The sequence below is a fragment of the Pongo abelii genome, chromosome 20 (genome assembly GCF_028885655.2).
Source record: "Pongo abelii isolate AG06213 chromosome 20, NHGRI_mPonAbe1-v2.0_pri, whole genome shotgun sequence".
NCBI classification, from domain to species: Eukaryota; Metazoa; Chordata; class Mammalia; order Primates; family Hominidae; genus Pongo; species Pongo abelii.
In genome coordinates, this window is record NC_072005.2 from 5,861,576 (window position 1) to 5,885,360 (window position 23,785).

The 23,785-nt window shown below is 51.8% G+C and overlaps 1 protein-coding gene across 1 annotated transcript in view; it reads right to left on the minus strand.

Moving 5' to 3' along the window:
• RANBP3 (RAN binding protein 3) overlaps positions 1-23,785 on the minus strand; it is a gene marked incomplete at its 5' end in the record, with an annotated part of 62,312 nt that overhangs the window by 28,141 nt on the left and 10,386 nt on the right. Inside the window, 1 exon segment of the mRNA NM_001133401.1 lies at positions 14,015-14,070. Within this exon segment, the coding sequence (NP_001126873.1) occupies positions 14,015-14,070 (56 nt within the window).

The window sequence follows — 23,785 nt, forward strand, 5'->3', positions numbered from 1 at the left end:
CTTGTCATCCCTTTTCTTGGGTGACATCTGTGGGGTGGGTACAGGCTCCAGCTATCGCTCACCCTCATACTTAGCAAAGGTGACAGAAGCACAGAGAAGCAGCATCTGCCCACCCGGGCAGCCAAAATCTTTGCTCATCCAGCCGAGCCTGGGCATCTCACGCCTGGGGCAGCTACTGCCCTCGACAGGCCCTTACATCAGCCTCTCAGCACAGGCAGCTGTGAGAAACGACACCTGACACAGCCTCCGTGCCCTCTGAGTAACCCACGCCCTCCAGAGCCCTGTAGGCTGGCTTTGGCCTCCAAATGCTCTGTGCAGGTCCCCGTCTGAGGCCAGCTGCCTCTGCACAGCCCGATCTCCTCGGACACCGCACAGCTCGCTTCACCTCTGGCTTCCCTGGCCTCACCAGTCCTCCCATCCATTCCTAACAGCAGGCCCAGGACATCCCCGCTCCCAAGTCCCATCCTGTGGCTCTAGACTTTTCTCTCTCCTTTTAATCCAACGAGCATTTCAACTGTACCAAAACCCTTACACGGTGTCCTCCCTGGTCCTGGGGGATCTGTCCCTTCCTAAATGACTTCTGGGACCAGGAGATGGCCATACCCTCTCTGGCCTCTGTAGATAACCTGCTTTCTCATCCAGTGACACCCTCCTTTTCCCTCAGGCGAGAATGAACCCCTTGGTGAGATGACCTCCAGGCCCCTTATACTCTTTCTCTGTGGCTTATTCTGATCCTGGGAGTTGTGTCAGGGACTCCACTAGACTTAGGAAGGAACTGGACCTCACGGTAGAAGCCCGTTTAGCATTTGTTCAACAAAAGACACTGCATCCCAGGCCCCCTGCAGGCCATGGAGAAGCCGAAGACCTGAGTCCGGCCTTTCGGAAGGAGCTGGTCCCCGAGCTCCCTTGTGTCTCCTCACCCTGCACGGGATGTTTCTCCTGACACCTCCACACCTAACTCTCTGGCTCAGTGGTTATCTAGATTAATTTCCACATGTGTCAATTTCCTAGTTTCCCTGTTTTTGATTTCCAATTTTATCTCCTTGTGGTTGGAGCACATACTCCGTATTTCAATCCTTTAAAATTTGAGATGTTTGGTGACCTAACAAATGGCCTCCCATGGAGAATTTTCCATGTGCACTTGAGAAGGCCGTGCACCCCGCTGTTTGGGTGGGGTGTCCTATATGTCTGTTAGGTCTGGTTGGTTTTTGTGTTGCTGAAGTCCTGCTTCCTTACTGATCTTATCTTGTCTAGATGTTCTATCCGTTACTCAAAGTGCGGTACTGAAGCCTCCAACTCTTACGGTTGACTCGACTATTTCTCCCTTCGGTTCTGTCCGTTTTTGCTTTGCGTATTTTGGGGGCTCTTTTCACGATACTCCATGCCTCTCAGGGATCATGGATGCCATGGATGCTCTCCCCAGAGCAGCATGTCCGGGTCAAGTGTGGCTCCGGGGCTCCCAACAGTCTCTTGGGGTCTACTCGTGGCTCTAGGAGCAGCCCCGGGAATGCTGTGGTGCCCCCAGGCATTCTGGACTCGTCCTCCCCTTCACCCACCACCTCCAACCTGCCAGCAAGTCCCGTTAGCTCTAGCCCCCCGAGAACGTACCTTTCTCTCCTGCCTTGGGGGCCTCCTCAGGCACAGGGTCCCCTCTGCCACCAGGCTCTGGCCATGTGGCCTCCTGTTTTCTGAACATGTTGGCTGCTCCTGCCTCACTGAGTGCTGCTCCTCCGTGGGCGCCCTCCCTCCAGGTCCCTGCGTGTCTGAGATGCTGTGAGCACCACCTCTAGGGTAAGCTCGTGCTCACTCCCTATCCCAGCCCCTCGGGAGCTACCCTGTTTTGTTCTATCACAGAGGGAAATGATCTCAGAGGTGTCTCCTACAACACAGTCCATTCATGCGACACCCGGGACACCTGCACAGAAGGCGCTTGCTGAGGACTTGCTGCATGGGTGGAGTCCGTGTCCTCCACCATGTCCCCTTCAGTGACCTTGAGAAGAACGGGTGCCTAGGCAGACAAAACTCACATGCTGCCTGACCCCTGACCTCAGGAAACCCTCAAATCCATGCCCCAAATATCTTCTAAGAGCCTGCCTGCAGCAAAGTGGGGGGCCTCTTGGTCCTGGAAAGGCCGGGAAGCCAAGGCCTGGGAAGGACAACACAGAAGATTCGACGGGGGAACCTCCTGCCAGCAACTCTCCACTAAGACCCAGCAGAGGGAAGCAAGAAGACAGAATGCGTGCCTGTGGACAGAGCTCTTCTAGAATCCTAACCCGCTGGCCACGTGAGGCGCCGCCTGCCCTCTGCCCCTGTCCAGGCCTCCACACCCTGCACCTTGCTGGGATGGAGGGCCTCTCCTCTCAGGAGACGGAACCTGCTGTCCAGCTGGCTTGTGCTGCCTTCTTCAAAGCAGGAAAAGGTTTGGGGTGAAGGAACCTCCTTTAAGCCACCCAGCCCAGCACACAGCCAATGCCAGCTCCACATTTTCCATTTCCTAGACTCAGCAGCCCAGGAGTCTGGACCTGTTTGGTGTCAAGGCAGTCTGGGGCCACCCCTCACCCCAAACAAGGCAGTGGGTCCTCAGGGGTTGGTCCCGAACAATGCCTGGGATACACTCAGGGTCAGCCCCCAGAGGTCTGCAACCAGAGCTCAGGAGGACTTTAAGAGCAAGCTCCAGGCCGGGCACGGTGGCTCACGCCTGTAATCCCAGCACTTTGGGAGGCCTAGGCGGGTGGATCACCTGAGGTCAGGGGTTCGAGACCAGCCTGGCCAACATGGAGAAACCCCGTCTCTACTAAAAATACAAAAATTAGCCAGGCATGGTGGTGCATGCCTGCAATCCCAGCTACTCGGGAGGCTGAGTCAGGAGAATCGCTTGAACCCAGGAGGTGGGGCTTGCAGTGAGCTGAGATGACGCCACTGCACTTCAGCCTGGGCAATAGAGCAAGACTCTGTCTCAAAAACAAAAACAAAAAAGAAAGAAAAGAAAAAAGAAAAAAACAAAAACAAAAACAAAAGAGCAAGCTCCGAAGACTCGAGCTTAATGGGGAGAAGCGAGGACAGAAGCAGGACATGAGATCCCCATTTCCTCCTCCTCGTCCACTTTTCCCAAACTAGACTCCACTGCTGCGAGGCGCAGGGCTTCAGGATGACACCCGGGAATGCTGGATCAGCATCCATTTCAACACCATGATGACAACATTCCAGAGTAATAAGGAAGCAGAAGAGAAAGAAGACCAGAGGGCCCTTTGACTTCTCTCTCTGGCATTGGGGCAGCAGGAGCGAACGGAGCAGGCTCAGAAAAGGTGAAGCAGCCCTCTCCCGGCTTGGGCTGCAGGCTGGTCGGGAGCGAGCACTGTGAGTGCTGATCATGTGCCCCGCGTCCCTGCTGGCGGGGTGGGGGCTCCCGGCGCAGCAAGCTCCCCACCAGGAGCCATAGGGAGCTTGCGGGAAGTAACTCAATTCTGTGAGGCGCATGAGTCCCTGTCACTAAATACAAGACAGGCGGCACATCCCATCTGGAATGGGAATGCAGGGGTGGGAAGTTTGTTCTTTGCCTAAGGAATGAAACAGTGAAAATCATGGTTGTCACATTTATTAAGAATTGCCCTATCCAAAAAACATGGGTCTTGTCAGACTGCCTGGTGTGGCCTCAAGGACACGGGTGCCAAGGCGGCCCAGGGAAAGGGACAAAGCTTTCAGAAGCCAACTCGACAGACACAAAGACGAACAAGGAAGAAGCAGGAAGGAACGGCACTGTCTACCTGGTCCCCTAGGAAAGGCCAGAAAGCAAGGCCATGTCAGATAAATTCCCTCTAGATGGCTGGGCGTGGTGGCTCATGCCTGTAATCCCAGCACTTTGGGAGGCCGAGGTCGGCGGATCACAAGGTCAGGAGATCGAGACCATCCTGGCTAACACAGTGAAACCCTGTCACTCCCAAAAATACAAAAAAAATTAGCTGGGCGTGGTGGTGGGCGCCTGTAGTCCCAGCTACTCAGGAGGCTGAGGCAGGAAAACGGCGTGAACCCCAGGAGGCGGAGCTTGCAGTGAGCGGAGATGGGGCCACTGCACTCCAGCCTGGGCGACAGAGCGAGACTCCATGTCAAAAAAAAAAAAGATAAATTCCCCCTAGAAAACTGGCAATCAAGCGGCGTACCAGGGCCTCAGTGAGTCTGACAAGTTAGAACACCTGGCTGGTCATGGCTGGATACCCGGGATACAAAATAAACGATGGCCCAGTTCAATGCTTTTTATTCTGTGGCAGAGGCAACCAGCTCAGAAATTCTTGTCAAAAGGGCAGGCCCTGAGAAAAGCAAGTGAGAGGCGGCTTCCAAAGGTCTGAATGTTGAGGGGTGCTGAGGGTCAAATCCTGTGCAGAGGCTGGAAGGTGGGGGGAAGCTGTCTGGCCAGAGGGATTCATTCCAGAACCTCCTTAAGCTCCCTGGTGGGTCTAATAAACATATCTGAAGCTCGGCAGGTCCTTGGCAGGGAGCTTCAGTCCAGTACAATTCCACCAGGCTCGGAGTGAGTGCCCAGAGCTGCCTGCTTTCTCCGCATCAAACAGAGAACTTAATCGGGATGTGGTTTGGTCTTCTTCAGACTGTCTTCTGAAAGCCAGGAAGTCTGATATATAGAGACTTTTTCCTGGTACTGACTCCTCCACGTCCAGGGTTCTGACAAGACTGAAAGATGATAAGGGCCCTTTACAAGTAACAATTCAGCGCACCACTATTTATCATCAAGAACTCTCAGCTTTATATTTCCCCCAGGGACCACGGAATAAAGTGAACAGACTAGATGTGATGGATGAGACCTGCCGGGTAACATGGGGGTGGTTTCCTGAACACCAGTGTGATACAGAGTGAGACCCAAATTTCTTCTGATGCAAACGAAAACAGTCTGAGTTCACACACACAAAAAAGTCTCAAGCCAAGAAGCAGTTGGCATTGGGTTCCATCTGACTTGATCTATGGCCTAACTAACCTAAAATAAAGTTCACTTTCCTCTGAGCAGGCCTGATTAGTAGAGAAAGCCAATTAACAGGAGCCCTTAGCAACCAGTCAGGGTGTTCTCTTCAGACAGCCTGAGGGAAGAGCCCTGGTTGGCTCAGAGCTGTCACAAGGGGCTTGACTACGGCTCTCCTGGGGCTCCTGAAAGTGGGTGTCCAAAAGTTACGAGTGCTAAAACTACAAGGTGCATGTTATGCGCATGGCCATCAGAGCTACACTGGAACATTTACATACTGCTCTACGCAGCCTCCAATCCTGGCTCTCCCACGGTGACCACAAGCTCATCCCAAGGCTCCCTGCCACACAGCTTCACCTCCCACCTGCCAGTGTGGGGGACTGCTTGAATTTCTCAGGATCAGAGCCTCAGACCCAAAGTCCATGAGAATCAGGATGCTGAGATCTCCCTGGGCTGGCCAGGCCAAAGAGATGAACATCTGGATGAGGTGAGGCCCCTCCAGACACTCCAGCATGGGCCTCTGTGAGAAGTATGCAGGGCACAGAACAGCGCGTGTGCTCTTGAAGAGCACCTGCTGTCACAAAAACTCTGTGATGCACTTGTTTGCTACTCTCATTCTAAAACCTGTCACCTCTGCAGCTGGAGAGTCCTATGTGGGCTGCATTTTTCAAACCCAGGCACCCGCAGAAGGCCTCTGGGGGGGACCCTAAAGACCGTCTGTTCCCAGACAGCTGAAGACAGAAACCTGAGAACACCATTTCCTGTGCTCTCAAAGACCAGAGGTGCAGTAACTCACCATACCTGACTCAGAAGAAGTTTCCAGCAGCCGCTCTGCCAACAAAAGAAGGGCGCAGCCACCTCCTAAATCTTGCTCTGGCGGCTGTCACGTGCGCTCATGGGAGGGCTGTACTCCCATTGCACTGTGGGTCAAGTGCCTCCTGGTTGGACTCCTTCCCACGGCTCCTATGTCTCACTACCCCAAACCCACTTTTGTGCCGCAAAGGCCACTACCGCCGTTACCTCCCCCACACCCATAGCCTATGGCACAAGTAAAGACTGTCGCTTCTTTTTCCATCACACACTGACTCCTCCAAAATGTTAACACAGGACTCCAACCCACCCCTGGCTGAACAGTGCTTCCTAAGTGTCCTGGGGTTTGGTGGCTGTAGCTGAATGTTAACAGTTTTCTTAAAAACCGGGGACTGGTGTGTGCTAGAAGGAACGCTGAGGTCTGGGGTAAGGTTTGGGACCATACCAGCCTGGAAGGCTGCCTGGTGCTCAGGCGGTAGAGCTGGGTCCCTTCTTTTCTTGTTGAGAGTCTTTTTTCCCTGTCCTGAGAATAGGGGTCTTCTGTCATGAGTTACCTAGAGGATGGAGTTTTCAATCCTGAATGTAGGATAATGTTTACCTTTCCCAATTTATCAAACTTCAAAAACCCAAGACATTTCTTGTTCTTGAGAGTTCACAATCTTCTCCACCTATAATCTTCAAAAGGCTTCTTAATACAAAGATAAAGGGCTCAGGGGATTCCTTCTGGGTTCAAAGGAAGAGTCTTTTCTTCTTCCTGCTTTGATTGAAGACAATCAGTTCACTGCCTTAACCACAGTCCAAACACAATCAGTCTTGCAAAGCAATCTGTGTTGGAGAGCGCCTCTTCCTAGATATCAAAGGAAGCCTTAGCTTCTTGGGTTTCTAAGACGCTAAACTTGAATGCCCACATTCAGGGAAACAAGAAGGAAAAATGGAAGGAGGGTGAAGGGGTCAAATCAGGTTTGGAAGGTTCTACTTCACATGACTCAATTCCTTCTGACCCCTCGTGTCTTTTTCGGGAAACAGGATTCACCTCTTGCTGTGGGTATATATTCCCCCAATTTAGAAAAGGCTAAAAGGGGATTCGATCTTCCCTGACTTTTCAGCAGCATGAATTAAAGCGAGTTGGAAGAAATCCTTGTCATCTTTTAAGTTACCATTAGCTGCTTACAATTAGCTAGGGCCAGGATCTGAGGGACCCGAAGGGAAAGGGGCTGGTCTGGGTTGGGCACCCCCTGGGCGGTAGGAGTGCCGGGTAGGTGTGGACTTACCCCTGCCAGTTCTCGCGGAAAAGGAGGAAGCTGGGCTTCAGGAGCGGGAGGCGGAGGAGTGCTGGCTGAGGTGCCAGCAGGGGCAGGAGGTTCTAGGGCATGCTCGCCAGCTGACTCGGGGTGACCCGTGCCATGGTGGGGGGCCTCAGCCTCCCCCCGAGGCTCCTCTCCCGAATCCGACAAGTCTTTTTGCTCTGCAGGGGACTGGGAGCAAAAAAGACAATTTTCCTTCAATGTGAATAAAGGCTGCACCACACAGCAGGAAGGGCGGGCAGGGGTCAGAGGCTGGAGCTGGCTCAGCTTGCAGCAGCTCCTGCGCCTGGGAGGAAGATGGGGAGAGCAGGCACCTGCTGCTGGGTTCTGCTCAACAAAACCGGCTCTCCCGGCTGACGGAAGGGAAGTGAGAGTGGACTAGGTGCCATGTGACTTTGCAAGGAGCTCTACGGTGTATGAGAAGCAGGACCCTTGTTTCCAAAACTATGGGCTGCCTGGCAAGGAGCTACTTGGCTTATGGGCCTTGGTGATCAAGGAACAGGGACGATCATGCAAAATATTAAAACCCCTTCAGGATCTCAAAAATACTGAAGTGGGGGAGCTGGCCATCAGCACTGTTTCTGTGCTTTAGGAAAGGGGGAGGCAGGCCTGGAACCCCACAGTTAGGGAGAAACCAGGGAGGCCGGGGTCAAGGGCTTCTGCCTCTCGCCGGGGTCAAGGGCTTCTCCCTCTCGCTACAGTTCTTCTAGCACTTTCCATTTGTTCTGCTTACACCCAGGATCCAGAAAGTGCTTTCCCACCTCAGTGAGTGCAGGTGTGGGGTGACACAGACACTGAGAGCTGGTTTTTGCATCAGTGGCAGGCGGGTAGTTCAGATGAAGGAGGGGGGCACATCCGCAGAGCCCCTCGGCCTAGGATTCTCCCAGGTGCATCCTCAACACCCCAGGCCAGGGCTCATTTGGAAAGCTGCCAAGGTGAGAGCAGCCGGTTCTGGAAGTCTTCCTCCCCACAGTACAACACCCGGCATCCTTTAAGGTGGTTCCTGGGACTCCGGCAGGGCTTCCATGGGCTGAGAGCTCTGTGGCCATAACTCCAAGACTTTTCTTGAGAAATGGGTTAAACACCTGGTGTCCTAAAACAGACTCCAGTCCCCAAACCTCCCTCTTGGCATCGTCCAACGACATGGAGCCATTTCTCGCACTCGGTGACCTACATGACTACAGGGCTGCCCCGTCTCCCCATGGACGTGGCTGTGTTTCTTCTGGGTGTGAAGTAGCTGACCTCTTTAGACGGGGTTTGGGCACTACTTAAAAAGCAGTGATCCGGGAGGAGGAAAGGAGCTACAGAAAGAGGATGTAAGAGAATGTACACAAATTCCTAGGAAAGCAAAAGCAATCTTCACTCAAAAGTAATCAAGGGGACACTGTTGCCTCTTTGTATCCAGGGCAGAGCCACGGACCAGCCGCTCTCTAAACCTGCACAGGGCACCATGGTTGGTCCAGCCACCCATGTCTGTTGCTACTTTATGGTGAGAGACTTAACACCTCACAAGAGAAAAATTAAACCCAGAGCTCTGTGGGGGACTGCCTATCTCTAATTAGAACCACTTGAATTTTTTGTAATCCCTGCTTTTGAAATGTAAATATTCAAACATCCTCATGGTAATTCAAAATGCTAAACAGGAGGACCAAGAAGTAAGTCATAAACATGGAAATCAAGACATCAAAACAGGATCAAATTCATCATCTTCGGTTAAGATGAATGATTTGTACAAGTGTTGAGAAGTATTACATCACTTCCTCTCTCACATGGGAGAATTAACAATGTCATTCCAGCATTTTCCACTCAGGTCCTAGCATTTCTCCTGGGCAGGAAGCGTAAGCTCTAAAGAACTAAGGTGAAGCCTGGAGTTTTTCAACATGTCTGGTAAAATCAGACATCAAGATTTTGCCAGCCTTTGACCTCATCCTAAAATACACATGGCTGGCAAAAACCACGTGCACCAGGGCTAAGCTCATCACACCAACGGTAAGCCTCAAAAGCAGGTCTAAACACCCTACGACCACATTTTCAGTGATACTGTACTTTCTGCTAAATAGCATTTCTGTAACTGCCTTCTTTTTACCAAATGGCCATTATTCTGCTAGTACAACCTCAAAGCCTCCCCACTTCAGATTAACAAATGCTCTGGAGAGAGAGCAACTGAAAGATATGTTTAGTCTTTACAAATAATGGAACAGCCTACATAAGTATATTTAAATTCTCTTCACATTAAAAAGAAAAAGAAAGAACTCTACCTCCATCCAAGGCAGTTAAGAAAGAAAGGTTTCATTTTTGCCCCGGAAACAATGGTGCACGTAAACACAGGCGTTTCGCCGAGACAGCACACCCCTCCCCAGGAAGCGCAGGCATGGGAAGGCGGTAAGTAACATCCCTGTGCTGCCAATCTGGCCATGGCTTCGTTTTAGGCGCTAGGACTACAATTAAAAGCACACATGGCTTTTTCTACCCTGGAACGATAGGATTTGGCAACCTCACCCAAGGCTAAGTGATGCCACCGGCACCCACACGCAGGCCACGGTCCCAATCCGCAGTGTGCTGAAGTGCAATCTGGCACATCAACGGGACCCACAGAAAACCGCTGTGTGGCTTTGCCACTGAACAAAAACAAAAAATTCCTGGGCTGGCAGCTTCACGTCTTTCTTTTCAACTCCAAATCATGCTGAATTATGATTCAGCAATAAAACCTGAGCAGACAGAGCTGTCTCCTTTGAATGGCGTGAGGGGGATGGTGGAGAGGAAGGGGCTCTTTTACTTGCACCCCATCGGGTGGTCTGAGATCTCTTTCACTGAAAGGTAAGTCAGCTGGTCCCACAGTTGATGAGACTTCTTGATGTTTGAGGATCAAGAAGTTGTTAAAGTCACTATAAGTGACATCTGAGGGGCAATTAGGACAATTTAAAACATGGACTACATACTGGAGGATATTACTGAATTAACATTTTCATAGGAGTAACATGGTAGTAAGGCCACGCAGGAGAATGGCCTTATCCCTATGAGACACTCGTGGAAGAATTTAGGGCAGAAATGTCACATGGGCTTAACTTCCAGTATGAGAGCTGAGGGCAGCAATGTTAATGGAGAGATCAGGGGCAGGATACCCAAGTGTTTGCAGTGTCACTCTTTTCCAAGGATTTGAAAATTTTCAAAATAAAATGTTGAAGCAAAAAGGGTAGGGAGGGGGGGAACTCCTCATGAAAACAACGGCGGCAGCTCTAAAAGCTCGCTCCCAGCTCGGCTTCTGGAGAGCAAGACAGGGATGGGTTGACGGCCTCCGCAAGAGAGAACGAAACCAGAAGGGCTCTCAAACCCTCACTTCTGACACACACTGCAGCTGCTCCCTGCAGGCTCTGAACCAGAAAGCCAAGGAGAAACAAAGCCAGCCACCCGCCCTGTGTGTTTACTTTCCACCTCACTCCCGAGCGGCAGAAAGGACTCCAGGGCCATGTGGACACTGTCCTCCGACAGCGAAGCAAACACGCTCCTCCCGCTCCTGGCCTCAGCCCAGAGGTTTCCCACATGCCTCTTCGGCGACGGTGCCACAGAAGTGCGAGTGACAGAAGTGGGCAGCCCAACTCCCAAGGCTGGAGGGCAGTTATTTTTAGAAGTCCATTTAGAATTGGCTGTGAGCCAATATTTTGATAAGAACTATACTTGGCATTTTATTTTTAATTTTTATTTTTAATTTTTTTTTGAGATGGAGTCTCACTCTGTCACCCAGGCTGGAGTGCAGTGGTGCAATCTCAGCTCACTGCAACCTCCAGTTCCCGGGTTCAAGCGATTCTCCTGCCTCAGCCTCCTGAGTAGCTGGGATTACAGGCATCTGCCACCACGGTAGAGATGGGGTTTCACCATGTTGGTCAGGCTGGTCTTGAACTTCTGACCTTGTGATCTGCCCGCCTTGGCCTCCCAAAGTGCTGGGATTACAGGTGTGAGCCACCGTGCCTGGCCTACTTGGCATTTTTAAAAATGCCTTCCTGGCTAGCCTTCCGGTTCAACTCCAACATGTTTATGTAATTGGCATAGACCCCATGAAGGTCATACATGCAAATTAGCCTGCCAATCACAAAGCAACAAAACCCCCTTTGCTGTGAAAACAGTACTGACACAGCAGCTAGTGACTCTAAAAGCACTTTAAATTCATCTGAGCAAATATTACACGTTACTGTTCCATCTTGCTGGTTGCCCTAAAGTCTTCAGATTTAAAGAATTACTGATTCCTATTATTTGTTTTAAACCAGGGGGTGGCAAACTGTTTTGTGCAAAGGGTCAGATACTAAATATCTTAAGGCTCTGCAAGCCACACGGTCTCTGTCCAAATACTACTCCTGTAGCAGCCACAGGCTACCGCAAAGGGGATAGTTGTGGCTCTGTTCTTGTTGGCTCATGCCCACAATCCCAGCACTTTGGGAGGCTGAGGCAGGAGAACTGATTGAAGCCATAAGTTCGAGACCAGCTTGGGCAACACAGCAAGACACCATCTCTAAAAAAAAATTTTTTTTTTTTTTCAAATTAGCCAGGTGTGGTGGTGGTGCCTGTAGTCCCAGCTACTCAGAAGGCTGAGGCGGGAGATTGCTCGAAGCCAGGAGTTCAAGACCGCAGTGAATTATGATCACGATCCTGCACTCCAGCCTAGGCCAAAGAGTGAGGCTCCGTCTCTCAAAGATAAAAACATAAAACAACAGCAAAAAACAAAACAAAAAAACACAGGTGGCAGGGCTGTGCCTTAATTTGCTAACCTTTGTTTTAAACTAACAATGGTTCAAAAGATAATAGTAATAAAATGCAAAATTCTAGAAAATCCTGATTTTACTGAACTCCTGAGGAATGACTATAACGTCTCCAACAGAGCTCTAACACACCCAACTCCTAAGACTTTACTATTCTCTAAAACTAGAGAAATGCACCAGTCCTTTCGTACTGACAGAACCTCCAAAAGACAAATCATAAAGCCACGTCATTAAGCTGTACTTGTCAGGGCCCAAGGGAGAGGAGACAGCAGAGGCAGATTTATCTTGGAAATACCTGGAGAACCAAAACAAAACTAGAAGAAAGTTTTCATGTTTCTGGATTGCTTCTTCAGCAAAAAAAGTAACAATGGGAAAGTTTCACGAATTAAAGTTACAAGTTTAGTACATAAGTCCAGGCTAACACACAGGTATCCTGGGAGGGGTGTGTTGGGGGAGGTTTAGAACAACCATTTTCCCCTCCTCCCCAACCCCTACAAACACACACACCCGATCCCCACAGAGCACTTCAACGTTGCTCAGGAAAACCGGGCCACATTAAGATAAATGCTGGCTTTGGGACAGGACCTGAGACCAGCAGCCGTGAGTCCCGATCATGAGAGTGGCTTCCAGCCTGGGAGCCGGTCACCTGTGAGGGACAGAAGCCACAGGAGAATGGAGTTGATGAGATTCTCAGATGCTGTTATTACCAACAAGATGCAGACATCCTCAAAATGCACTGAATTCAGCACAACACTTGGTCACTCTAAAATGCTGCAATGGGTATGAGGTAGGAGTGCCGCCGCCGGGCATCAGTGGGACTGTTGCAGCGGGTATGAGGTAGGGAGTGCTGTCACTGGGCATCAGTGGGACTGTTGCAGCGGGTATGAGGTAGGAGTGCCGTCACTGGGCATCAGTGGGACTGTTGCAGAGGGTATGAGGTAGGAGTGCCGTCACTGGGCATCAGTGGGACTGTTGCAGAGGGTATGAGGTAGGAGTGCCGTCACTGGGCATCAGTGGGACTGTTGCAGCGGGTATGAGGTAGGGAGTGCCGTCACTGGGCATCAGTGGGACTGTTGCAGAGGGTATGAGGTAGGAGTGCCGTCACTGGGCATCAGTGGGACTGTTGCAGAGGGTATGAGGTAGGAGTGCCGTCACTGGGCATCAGTGGGACTGTTGCAGAGGGTATGAGGTAGGAGTGCCGTCACTGGGCATCAGTGGGACTGTTGCAGAGGGTATGAGGTAGGAGTGCCGTCACTGGGCATCAGTGGGACTGTTGCAGCGGGTATGAGGTAGGGAGTGCCGTCACTGGGCATCAGTGGGACTGTTGCAGCGGGTATGAGGTAGGGAGTGCCGTCGCTGGGCATCAGTGGGGAGGGACCACACATTATTTCTGGATAAACAGTGGGGGTCCCCATGCAAGCTGAGGAGTCACTGCCACACAGCACCAACTAACTTCTGACAAAACTCTGACCATCCACACCGATCTGTCAGGGAGACAAGCCGATGGCTTCAAGGTAAATAGCATCCATCGTCGTCTTATCACAGAAGCTTGCTGCCGCGCCAATCAGACCTTCCACAGGCTACCAGCTCATCGCCATGAATCAGGAGAGGTACTTCCAACCACACTGCAACCCAGACACCCTGAATCCAAGGGAGAAGCAGCCTCATGGACACAGGGAATAAATATATAATGCAAACAAATGAACAATTACTCTAAATGCACGTATGCCAAGTTGGTTAGGGCCAATAAATCCAGACTTAAAGGTCTTGTTTCCCCTGTAACCACCATTGCTCTCCTCCTTTCCCTCCCTCCCTGACTCCCTCCCCACCTTCCTTCCTCCCTTTGCCCCCTACTGTCCCTCTGCTGTTGGTTTCCCTAAGGTACAGTGGCATTTCTCAAACAAATCATCAAGAATTAGGAAGACGTTTTCTAACACTGTTTCAATAAACCGTACTCTCTGAGCCCTTTCCACAACAGACCGATCCTAACCTCTCTCCGCGGTAACCTAAAGCCACCAGGCCTTTTCCCTCCAAACTCAACGTGAAAGTGTAAAGGCCTCTGCTTAGGTCTTGCCGTCTGTGGGCAGAAGTGGCCTTGGCAACGCGACCTGGAAAAGAGACTCTCAGTAAAGAGAGAACAAATTAGAGTAATGAAGTGAAGAGAGAACGTACCGGCCCCTTACCTTTTGTCCTTTATCCTTCTGAAACACAAAGACGGGCGGAGCAATGGCAGGCTTTTCTGCAAAAAGAAAAATTAGTTTTTTTCCCCCCAACACTATATGCATACAGTAAACAAAGCTACACTTGTAATATGTTAAACATATATATAAATGAAACTAGTAACTCCAGAGAACATCAAATCGCTTAGAACAGCGTCTTGACTCAGATGCCTGGATGCACAGGAGTGCTGGGTTTGTGAAATGCACCCAGAATGTGACGTGTGCCCTCTGCTGTATGCATTTATGATCAATAAGGAGCTTTCAAGACTCACTGAGAGCGGGCATGTAAATGGGAGTGGGAGAGCAGTGGAGAGTGTGGCAGCGCTATTTGGTGCCATCAACCGTGGCCTTGCAGGAATGTGGCGCAGAGACACCAGCTTTTTATGTGGCACCTCCTGAGTTGCAAATGTTAGAGACTAATTTAGCTTTTTAAAGTTTATAGGCCAGAGGGCAAAAAAAAGGGACGCGTTGCTCGTGCTGTTTGCAGAGACAGTTCTGGTAGAAGAATCCTAACGCTCAACCTGGATCTCTAAGTGAGTGCTGGTTGGGAGGAAAGGATGTCTGGAGTTGCTAGAGGTCTGAGAGTCCATCTTGCACAGCGGCTGAAGGAAGAAACACTCTGGGGTGTTCTGTCACTTGATGGGACAAGAGCAAGGCGGCCTGTAATGCCCACGCAACACCATCTGTCTCCTACCCAGGGGCAGCCAGATCCACAGCCCTGTGCCACTCAGCCCCGGAGTGGGTGGCAGCCCAGGAGGCCCTGCTGCCCGCACAGGAAGCACAGATGAGGACTGCCTCGACCCCATGAGGAGGCGCAGACCAGACCTGCCTCATGGCCTTGGGCCTGCATGCACTTTGATGAACCCTGGGGGTGCTCCCAGGGCCTCTTTCACCATTCAGGGCACTGAGGGCCCAGCATGGAGGCCAAGCAAGAGCAGCTGTGACTCTGGTGAATGCCCGCTGCGGGCTGCGCACTGGTGCCTCCGCAGTGAGCAGGATTTGGGAAGAGCCCTGCTTTCGCACGGCGCCCCCACCGTCGTGGGGAGCCAGACATTACCCAGGAAGCATGTGCTGCCCGTGATCACGACGAAGGCACTCTGCCTGGGCATTGACCTGGTCTGCTCTGGAGTCCAGGGGAGGTCCTTGAGAAGAGGGGGCTGTGCTGGGGTCTCAAGAAGAGCTGGAAGGGAGAGCAGCAGCAGCTTGAAGTCACAGCTTGTGGGGTGATGGGGCCAGGGGCAGGCGGTGGTCATGCTAACTTGCTGGGGAAATGTCATAAAAGGCAAGGGGATGCCTGGGGTTGGTTTAGGTTGAAAGCAAACAGTTTGGGGAAGGGAGAGTGAGAGTGGCTGTGGGGAGACCAGGTGGGTAGTGACTGAGGTGGAGAGAAAGGGACAGCACCAAGATGACCAAACAGACATCATCCCGCTCCTGCAGAAGCAGGACAGACTCTGGTCTTGACCTTGGGGCATCAGTCCACAGCCAGGCAGCTCACTGATGGTGACATTCCCCCTACCATGCTCCCCAAAGACTCGGCACACCAGGGTCTGATTCACTTGTACAGCCAAGGCAAACACTGGGGTAAGCGGCGTGCACGAGACCCAGGTGCTACAAGGGAACGGGGGAGTCAGAGGGGTCTCCAACCAGACTTCCAAGTTTCCCTAAGCAGATTTCTTGCCAACACAGCACACAGGTGCTGCTTGACAAATGTGAATGAATGCACCTATGCCAGGCAATAAATGATGTCAAAGGAATGCTGGGGGACTCTGGGACAGAGCAGCAGCGTATCCACACTGTGTCTGCCACCAGGATCCTAGAGGTCTTCCGGTGCCGCGCCTGTACCCCACAAGCCCAGCCCTGAACTCTGCATTTGCCTCCCCGCCAGTTGCCAGGTGACAAGATGCACAGGAAGGAGCCAGGGTTTGAGCCAGCTTGGCACTCTCCAACCCCATTTTCTTTAGGGAGCTACCCACCCCTTGTCCTCCTGTCCCCCAGTTCAGACGGAGCCAAGCTCAGCCCCAGCTCCAGGCCTGACAAGAAGAGTCCCGCATGCATCGTCTAACACACGGCACATGAACAAAGCCAGGCCTTTGGCTGGAGATCCTGGGGCTGCTGAGCTGCTGGTGAATGACCCTGAGGCTGCCAGCAATCCCATGTCACCGAGAGGGGCCTTGGACCAGAGCCAACCAGCGGGTAGCAGTCACAGAGGAAGGAGGAAGACTAAATCTGGCCTGTGTTTGGCCCTGAGTCAAGCTTGGCCCAAAGCTAACTCTGCTCCCAGACTTTTCAGTGAAGCCAATCAGTGCTGATTTTTGCTTAAGCCAGTTTGAGCTTGATTTCTGCCCCTTGTCGCTAACAGACTCTGGCCTGAGAGAGGCGCGGTCCAGCCACTGCAGACTGAATTACACACATGCTGCACTCCAGCATCTGTGGAAAAGACCTTGGACAGGACTCAAAGTGACGCTAAGATGCTTTCTTTCTCTTCACAGCAAGTGTCACTGCCTGATCCACTCCATATTGATGGGTTTATGGTCTGTCTCACCCATTAAGATATAAACTCCATGAGATCCGAGACTGCTTTGTTCCCCTGGGTACCCCATGGCCTGAGAACAGTACTTGGCACACTGTATGGATTCAACCAACACTTCATGAAGGGGGAGTGGAGGGGGACATTAGTGAAAATGTGAGGCGAAGACACTTGGTGCCAGGCTAGTAAGGAAGGGCTAGAAGAGAGAGAACCATTTGGACGGGAGAGGAGTGCGTGCTGGTGATGAGAACCGTGTCAGTGGATCTGCAGGTGCACGGAAGGGACTGCAGCTATTTGAGTAACTATGGGAGGCCTGGGCAGGCTGTGGTGCCAAGGTCCTGCCCGGAGCCTTCTGGACACACAGCAGGGCTGAGGGGCATGGGCCAGGAGAGGGCCCCTCTGATGGAGCAACAACCCTGCCCTGTGCCTGGACATGTGACCCAGCTGGAGACAGAGGGAGGCTATGGAAGGGGACGTGAGGGTCAAGCTCTGAAAGGAGCCACCCAGAGAACAGAAAGTCAGGGTGACGTCCAATCAGATCCTCCGCAACTGCCTCCCATCTCTTGTTCCTGTACCCACCTCTGCCACCATTCAGCCCTCCTTTCCTTCTCTGCCTCTACTCTCTTAGATCTGGCCTCCACAGAGCAGCCAGAAGTACTGTCACAAAACACACACTTAAAACTGCAGTGTTGGCCAGGCGCAGTGGCTCATGCCTGTAATCCCAGCACTTTGGGAGGCCGAGGTGGGGGGATCACGAGGTCAGGAGATTGAGACCATCCTGGCTAACACAGTGAAACCCTGTCTCTACTAAAAATACAAAAAATTAGCCGGGTGTGGTGGCGGGCGCCTGTAGTCCCAGCAACTCGGAAGGCTGAGCTTGCAGTGAGCCAAGGTTGCACCACTGCACTCCAGCCTGGGTGACAGAGCGAGATTCCGTCTCAAAAAAACAAAACAAAACAAAAACTACAGTGTCGGCCGGGCACAGTGGCTCATGCCTGTAATCCCAGCATTTTGGGAGGCCGAGGTGGGCAGATCACCTGAGGTCGGAAGTTCGAGACCAGCCTGATCAACATGGAGAAACCCCATCTCTACTAAAAATACAAAAACTGAGCCAGGCGTGGTGGCACACACCTGTAAGCCCAGCTACTCAGGAGGCTGAGGTAGGAGAATCGCTTGAACCTGGGAGGCAGAGGTTGCAGTGAGCTGAGATCATGCCATTGCACTCCAGCCTGGGCAACAAGAGTGAAACTCCATCTCAAAACAAAACAAAACAAAACAAAACAAAACTGCAGTGTCTCCCACAGACTAGAGGCTGAGCACCCTGAGACAGGCCACACACAGCCACTCACCCTCCACCCCCCACTGTGGGGGCACTGAAAAGCCCGCTGTCCCTGCACGTCCCACACTTAGGGTGCACTTCTGGACTTCTGCTTGGTTTAGTCCCACTACCAAGAGCCTGTGGTTCACCTTGTTTTCCATGGCCAGTGCTTACTCCTGCACGGACACCATCTCCTTCGGGAAGCTCCCACTGTGAAAGGCATGCCCGCCCTGCTGCACTCCCTCCCGAGCAGGCCTTATATCCTGCCACCGGGCACGCGGAGACCACGGCCACAGCAGCTGAAACAGCCTATCACCCAGCGTACACCGCATCAACACCCTGCAATGGGTGTTTGAACTAGGCCCTCTCTCTGTCGTTCATCTACACAACACCAGCTGCTATGTACTCACAAATATTTAGTAAGCCCTCATTCTGTGCAGGGCGCCACAGGAAGAGTGGAGAACAGGAAGCTGAGGGCAGACGCTTCAGGAGAAAACATCTGACTTAAAGGGAGGGGCGTGTTTGCACTTGGTGACCAGGCACTGCGGAGCCCTGGCACTCCCAGAGGGGTGTGTGGTGACAGCATCTACCCCTAGATGTAAGTTCTAGAAAGTAGGGCCTCGTCTGTTCCGTTTCTCTCTGTATTCTCAGTGCCAAACACAGAGCCTCACATTTAACAGGCACTCAACTGGCAGTTAGGGGGTGAATGAAATGTCACATGCCGCAAGGACTAGGACCCAGGGAGGCATGGTCAGGGCTCTCCAGAGGAACGGAATAGGAGATGAACTTCGCCCATCTCGGCCCATCAGGACCCCTGCTGATGGCAGGTCTGGCATTCATGACTGACCCAGCCACTGCACTAACATGTAGAAATGAGCTTTAGTCACAAAACACACAGCGTCAGTTACTCATGCTGCATTTCTACTCAGGCCAAAGGTTGATCAACTGCAAATCAGCACGGCTATTGCAAACAGGCAACACACACAAGCCCCATTCCAGGCAGGACCGCCCACTGCCCCCAACTACCAGACACACGGGTTGCTGTTCGTAACCATTCCCTATCACCAGGCTGATTCTGGCTATATCAGTGAGGAAGCAGTGTGTGAACACCACTACCTCCAACTCAAGTTTGGGGAATGGACAGGCGGCCAGAAGTAGGGAGGCTTCAACGACCTGCTTCAATTCCTAGCCCAGCTTTTCTTTCACAGGTCAAGGGAAAATCACCACTGGAGATTTCTAGAGACCCACCATGAAGACCTTTAATATTAAAATAGGAGTCAAATGCAGACTATTTGACCCAGAATCTGTCAACCAAGTGGTTGGGTTTTTTGTTTTTGTTTTTGGTCCTGTAACATGCTCCCTGTTGAAACCTAGTTTGTAAAAATGCAGTCTGTCTGGAGATTGATTTTACACATCAGTATATTAAGAGATCAGAAAACCAATACAAGGCACAGTGGTTTTGTAATGGGGTCATGTTTGTAATCCCAGCACTTGGGAGGCTGACGAGGGAGGATCACTTGAGCCAGGAGTTGAAGACCTGTCTGGGCAACATAATGAGACCCTATTTCTACAAAAAACAAACAAATAGCCAGGCATAGTGGCACACTCCTGTAGTCCCAGCTACTTGGGAGGCCGAGGTGGGAGGACTGCTTGAGCCCAGGAGTTAGAGGCTGCAGTGAGCCATGATCGTGCCACTGCACTCCAGGCTGGGTGACAGAGTGAGACCTTGTCTCAAAAACAGAGAGAAGGGAAAGAAACTCATTTGACCAGATGCTTCCCAAAGTCATTTGACCAGGGAGTCCCCCCATTTCTAGGGACATCCACGATGAGGCCTGAGAATGACGTTTCATGGACCACTGTGGACAACACTGATGTGTGAAGTGGGGGAGCTTCTGAGCCCCTCCTCCTTGGACACAAGTCACCTCAAACAACGTGTGAAGTGCTCTGGCCCACCACATACTTCCTCTCTGGCCTCACCATGGCCTTCAGGGGCACTGTGCACCAAGTCCCACATGGCTGCTGCTGAATTCAAAACCCTCGTCCCATCTAGCATCCTCTACCTTGCGACCCTCCTCGGCTCACATGCACAGACGGCACCCAGCCTGAACCCAACAATTGTGATCCTGTGACGATCACAGACCCAGGCCAGGGAGAGTCCCCTGCTGCCCCTGGTCCCCCAGGAAAACAGCAAGAGCAAGGGAAGATGGCCTGGCCAGAAACTGAAAGGAGTGAGCCCCTGCTAGCATCCGGGCCCACAGTGCTGGCTCTCCCTCCCGTCCCCTGCTACCCTCAACCCACTTGTGAGGCTCAGATGCAAAATGGGACCAGCTGGGATTCCGGACAGGGCCGGTGTCCTGGTCCTGGTATTTGCAGCCCCAGCAATGAGCAGAGACAGGCTAAGAAGCAAGCCAGCCCCAGCACAGGAAGCTTGGCCATCTCTGCTCTCCTTTCCAACTTCTGCCAGATGTTGGGAACCCCTTAGACCTGCTTGGCCCTGCCCCCCAACCTCCACCTAGTCATCCTCATGTGGCTATGGCTGTCAGGGTGCTCTGTCCCACCTAGTTGAGCCTGCTGCACAGAGAACGAAAAGATTCAATCCTAATATTTGCTCAGCAATTCCACACATCCCAGCACCCCTGTGCACTAAGCACTGCGTCGGCCTCTGGAGACACAGCAGTGACACAGGGAGACACGTCCATGTCTGTCTAGAGCGCCCATCACACCTTATCTGAACATATGACACAGGGGAGGCACTGCAGGCCCTAGGAACATAGAGCTGGGGCTTCCAACCCAGTGAGGCTGTGAAGGGAGTGAATCAGGGAATGCTGCTGGGAGAGGGGCTGTCTGGACAGAAGGACAAGCAGCATTTGGCCACGTGACCGGGAAGCACACAGCAGCAGAGTGAGGAGTGCTGGAGGAACCAGGTCAGGGTGGCACATGCAGCGGACCTAGTACTGTGCTAGTGCTTGGGACATGCCTTGGGGACAGACTGGAAAACAGGCCAGCCTAGGGCAAGAGGAGCTAAGTGGAGGTGGTGGGGCGGGGTGGGGGGGGGGGGGCGCGCCTCCACCCTTCCCTGGGGTCTGAGGTCTGCACATTTACACCTGCATGGGTCAGTGTAGAAGCTCCTAGGAAGGAAACTCCAATCAAATTGATGCAGTTCCTATGATAGCTTTTTTGAGGAAAGAGCCAAAGATCGCTGCAATGAAGGCGGGGATCCCGGTGGAAGGGGGTCTCTTCCCCTGGAGGGATACAGGCTTCCTCCTGACCCTAGAGGAACTGTTCTCCTTGCAGGGGGCAGTAGGTCTCTGAGGAGGTGGGGGACTTGAGGAGGTGGGCCCTTCCTCTAAAGCAGAAATGACCGACCTGGGACCCAGGTGGCTTGGGGGTGTGTGTGCGAAGTCCATAAAACCCTCACCCTGAACCCTGATGAAGTCACCTCTGTAATTTGGTGGACAGCATCTTTGTCTAGGGAAAGGGCCCAGATACTGCCTCTTCAAAGACTAAGGAGGGTGAAAGGAGGAGGGTGGTTTGAACAGCCCACATGTGAGAGTTAAATAGCAGGCTTTCTGGTAGCACCTCTACAAGCAGCCTCCAGGGACCAGGACTCAAAAGGTTTTATCTGTATTTTTTCTGCCAAGAGACTGACTGGTGGCAAAACTTTGATGACAAAATGAATTCTGTGTCTATTTCAGAGGCAGCAAGGAGGGGAGAGGGTGCTACAGAGCCCCTTGGGACAGGGTGGGTGGTGGGGGCTTCCCAGACTTAAGGGAAGGAGTGAGGTCTCTGCAGCCTACTGCAAGCAAGGAAAGGAGAAAGCAAGGAGCTGGGCTGAACTCCAGCGGTGGCCCAGGGGAGAAAGGTGAGCTTCCCACCCCTCCCGGTGAAGAAGGCTTGTGGACTCCTTTCTGCCGCTTAGACTCATCTTAGTTCCTGCCGTGATATGCACAGCAAAGGCAGCCACAAATGGGGTCTCCAAGACGCGTGCTGGTTTCATACATGCGGCCAGCGTTCTTCGAGCACTTCTTTATGTGTTAGGTTTTATCTGCATCATGTCACCCAATCTCCACAACCACCTTAGGAGGTGGCTTACACCAACATCCTTTCACAGGAAAGGAAACGGATAATCAGGTCAAGCGATCTGTCGGAGGTGGGCCCGGGTCTTCGGGCCAGGTGGGCTGACTCTGAAGCCCGGGCCCATGCTCCTGAGCGCCATGCTCCACTCCGCTGCTGGCCAAGAACTACGTGTGCAAAAGGGAGGAGTTACCTGGGTCTCCAGTTTGCTTCCTCTCACCTTTTCTGCGCAGGTAGGCCTCAGAGCTACAACACATACACTCTTCCCTTTAGAGAAATGACAGCAGGAATAAAGCAGCTGTCAGTTGCTATTCTGGATAAGCACCTATGGAGGAGCACGAACCAAACTAGGGGGCCAGTCATGAGTTCCGGGGTCAGTGCAAGGCTTCCCACAGGTCACATGACCACCTGCCTCAGCCAGCACACAGTGTGTGATTATCCCAATGGCTGATCCCCGACAAGACTGCAATCCTTTAAGGTTGTCAAGACAAGGATCAAAGACACATTCCAAGGCACACACTCAATGGTGACACAAGCTGCTTTCTGTCTTCATCTGTCAAATGTTCGGCCCTGGAATGCTTTGCGTAATGTATTCAGAATCTAAGCTGACAACACACACACTCTCGCCTCCGCCTCTCTCCTCTTCCATATAAACTTTCTTTCCTCACTGCTGCAGAGAATAATTTACAAAGAAGCAAGGGCAGCCCTGCCTTGCAGTAAGCTTTGCCTCCCCACCGGCCCATGGCTGTCTCCAGCCTGTCATGGAGGATCTCCCGCTAAAACGAAATAGAAGAAACTACGTAGGCCCGGGAAAACACATACAGGAGAGAATCTGGAATATCTTTGCTTTTTCTGTTTATTCGCCTCCTGACTGATGACTCCAATAACTGCCAAGAAACTGCCCTCATCTAGAAAGCGACTTAGAACTCCTGACCAAACTGTCAGCAAGGTACTTGGATAAAATTAGCTTTAATCCTGGGCTGATATGTCTTAATCTTCTTACCTGTGAAAAAAATATGGAAAGCATCTCGCCAACACAAATAACAGTCTATTAAAATGTGGCAGCTCCTGTAATCTGGTGACACAATCACAACCCTTCAAGTCATTTATTTTTTCAGAAATTATTATAAACAGTTCTGTGCCACAGCACAAAGGTAAATCTGTCGCTGACGTGTCAGGTCTGTCCTCCAACTGATTCTTTGGTACAGAATGGAACTGATCTCAAACATGCAGTTGCTAGGTGATGCCTCTGCGGATCTCCGTGTATAGCACGCTCGGGGTTCTCCAGCCCAGCTAGTGGAAAGCGGTGGGACCCTGGATGACTCCATTCTTTTCTCAATACTCGAATATATTTCTATAACTTTCAACTGGTCTCATGGAGATTATGGGGACACACTTTTTGGAGCTGATGATATCTTACATTTTATGTACTTGTTTCTGGAATGCTCATCATCTTGGCATTACCTTCAACTACCGAACTCCAAGCCAATCTCCACCACTCTCATCTCACCACCAGATACTTACAATTCCAACAAGCATTGCAGGGGCAACAGGCATTTGTTCAAAGGTCTTTACTGGACTCCGAGGTAGGTACTTTACATATCTAGTCTCATTTATCATAGCCACATCCCCATGACATCCTCCTCATATCCCACTCCACCCCATGAGGGCCAAGCCACATTCTGCCTTCTTTATTTCTACCTTTATCAGCCCTGCAGCCAAACTCTTCTAAGCCTCCACTCCTGCACCACCCAGACCGTAAGCCCCTGGGGGCAGAACTTGCACTTCTGAACAGAAACCCCATAAAGTTATACAA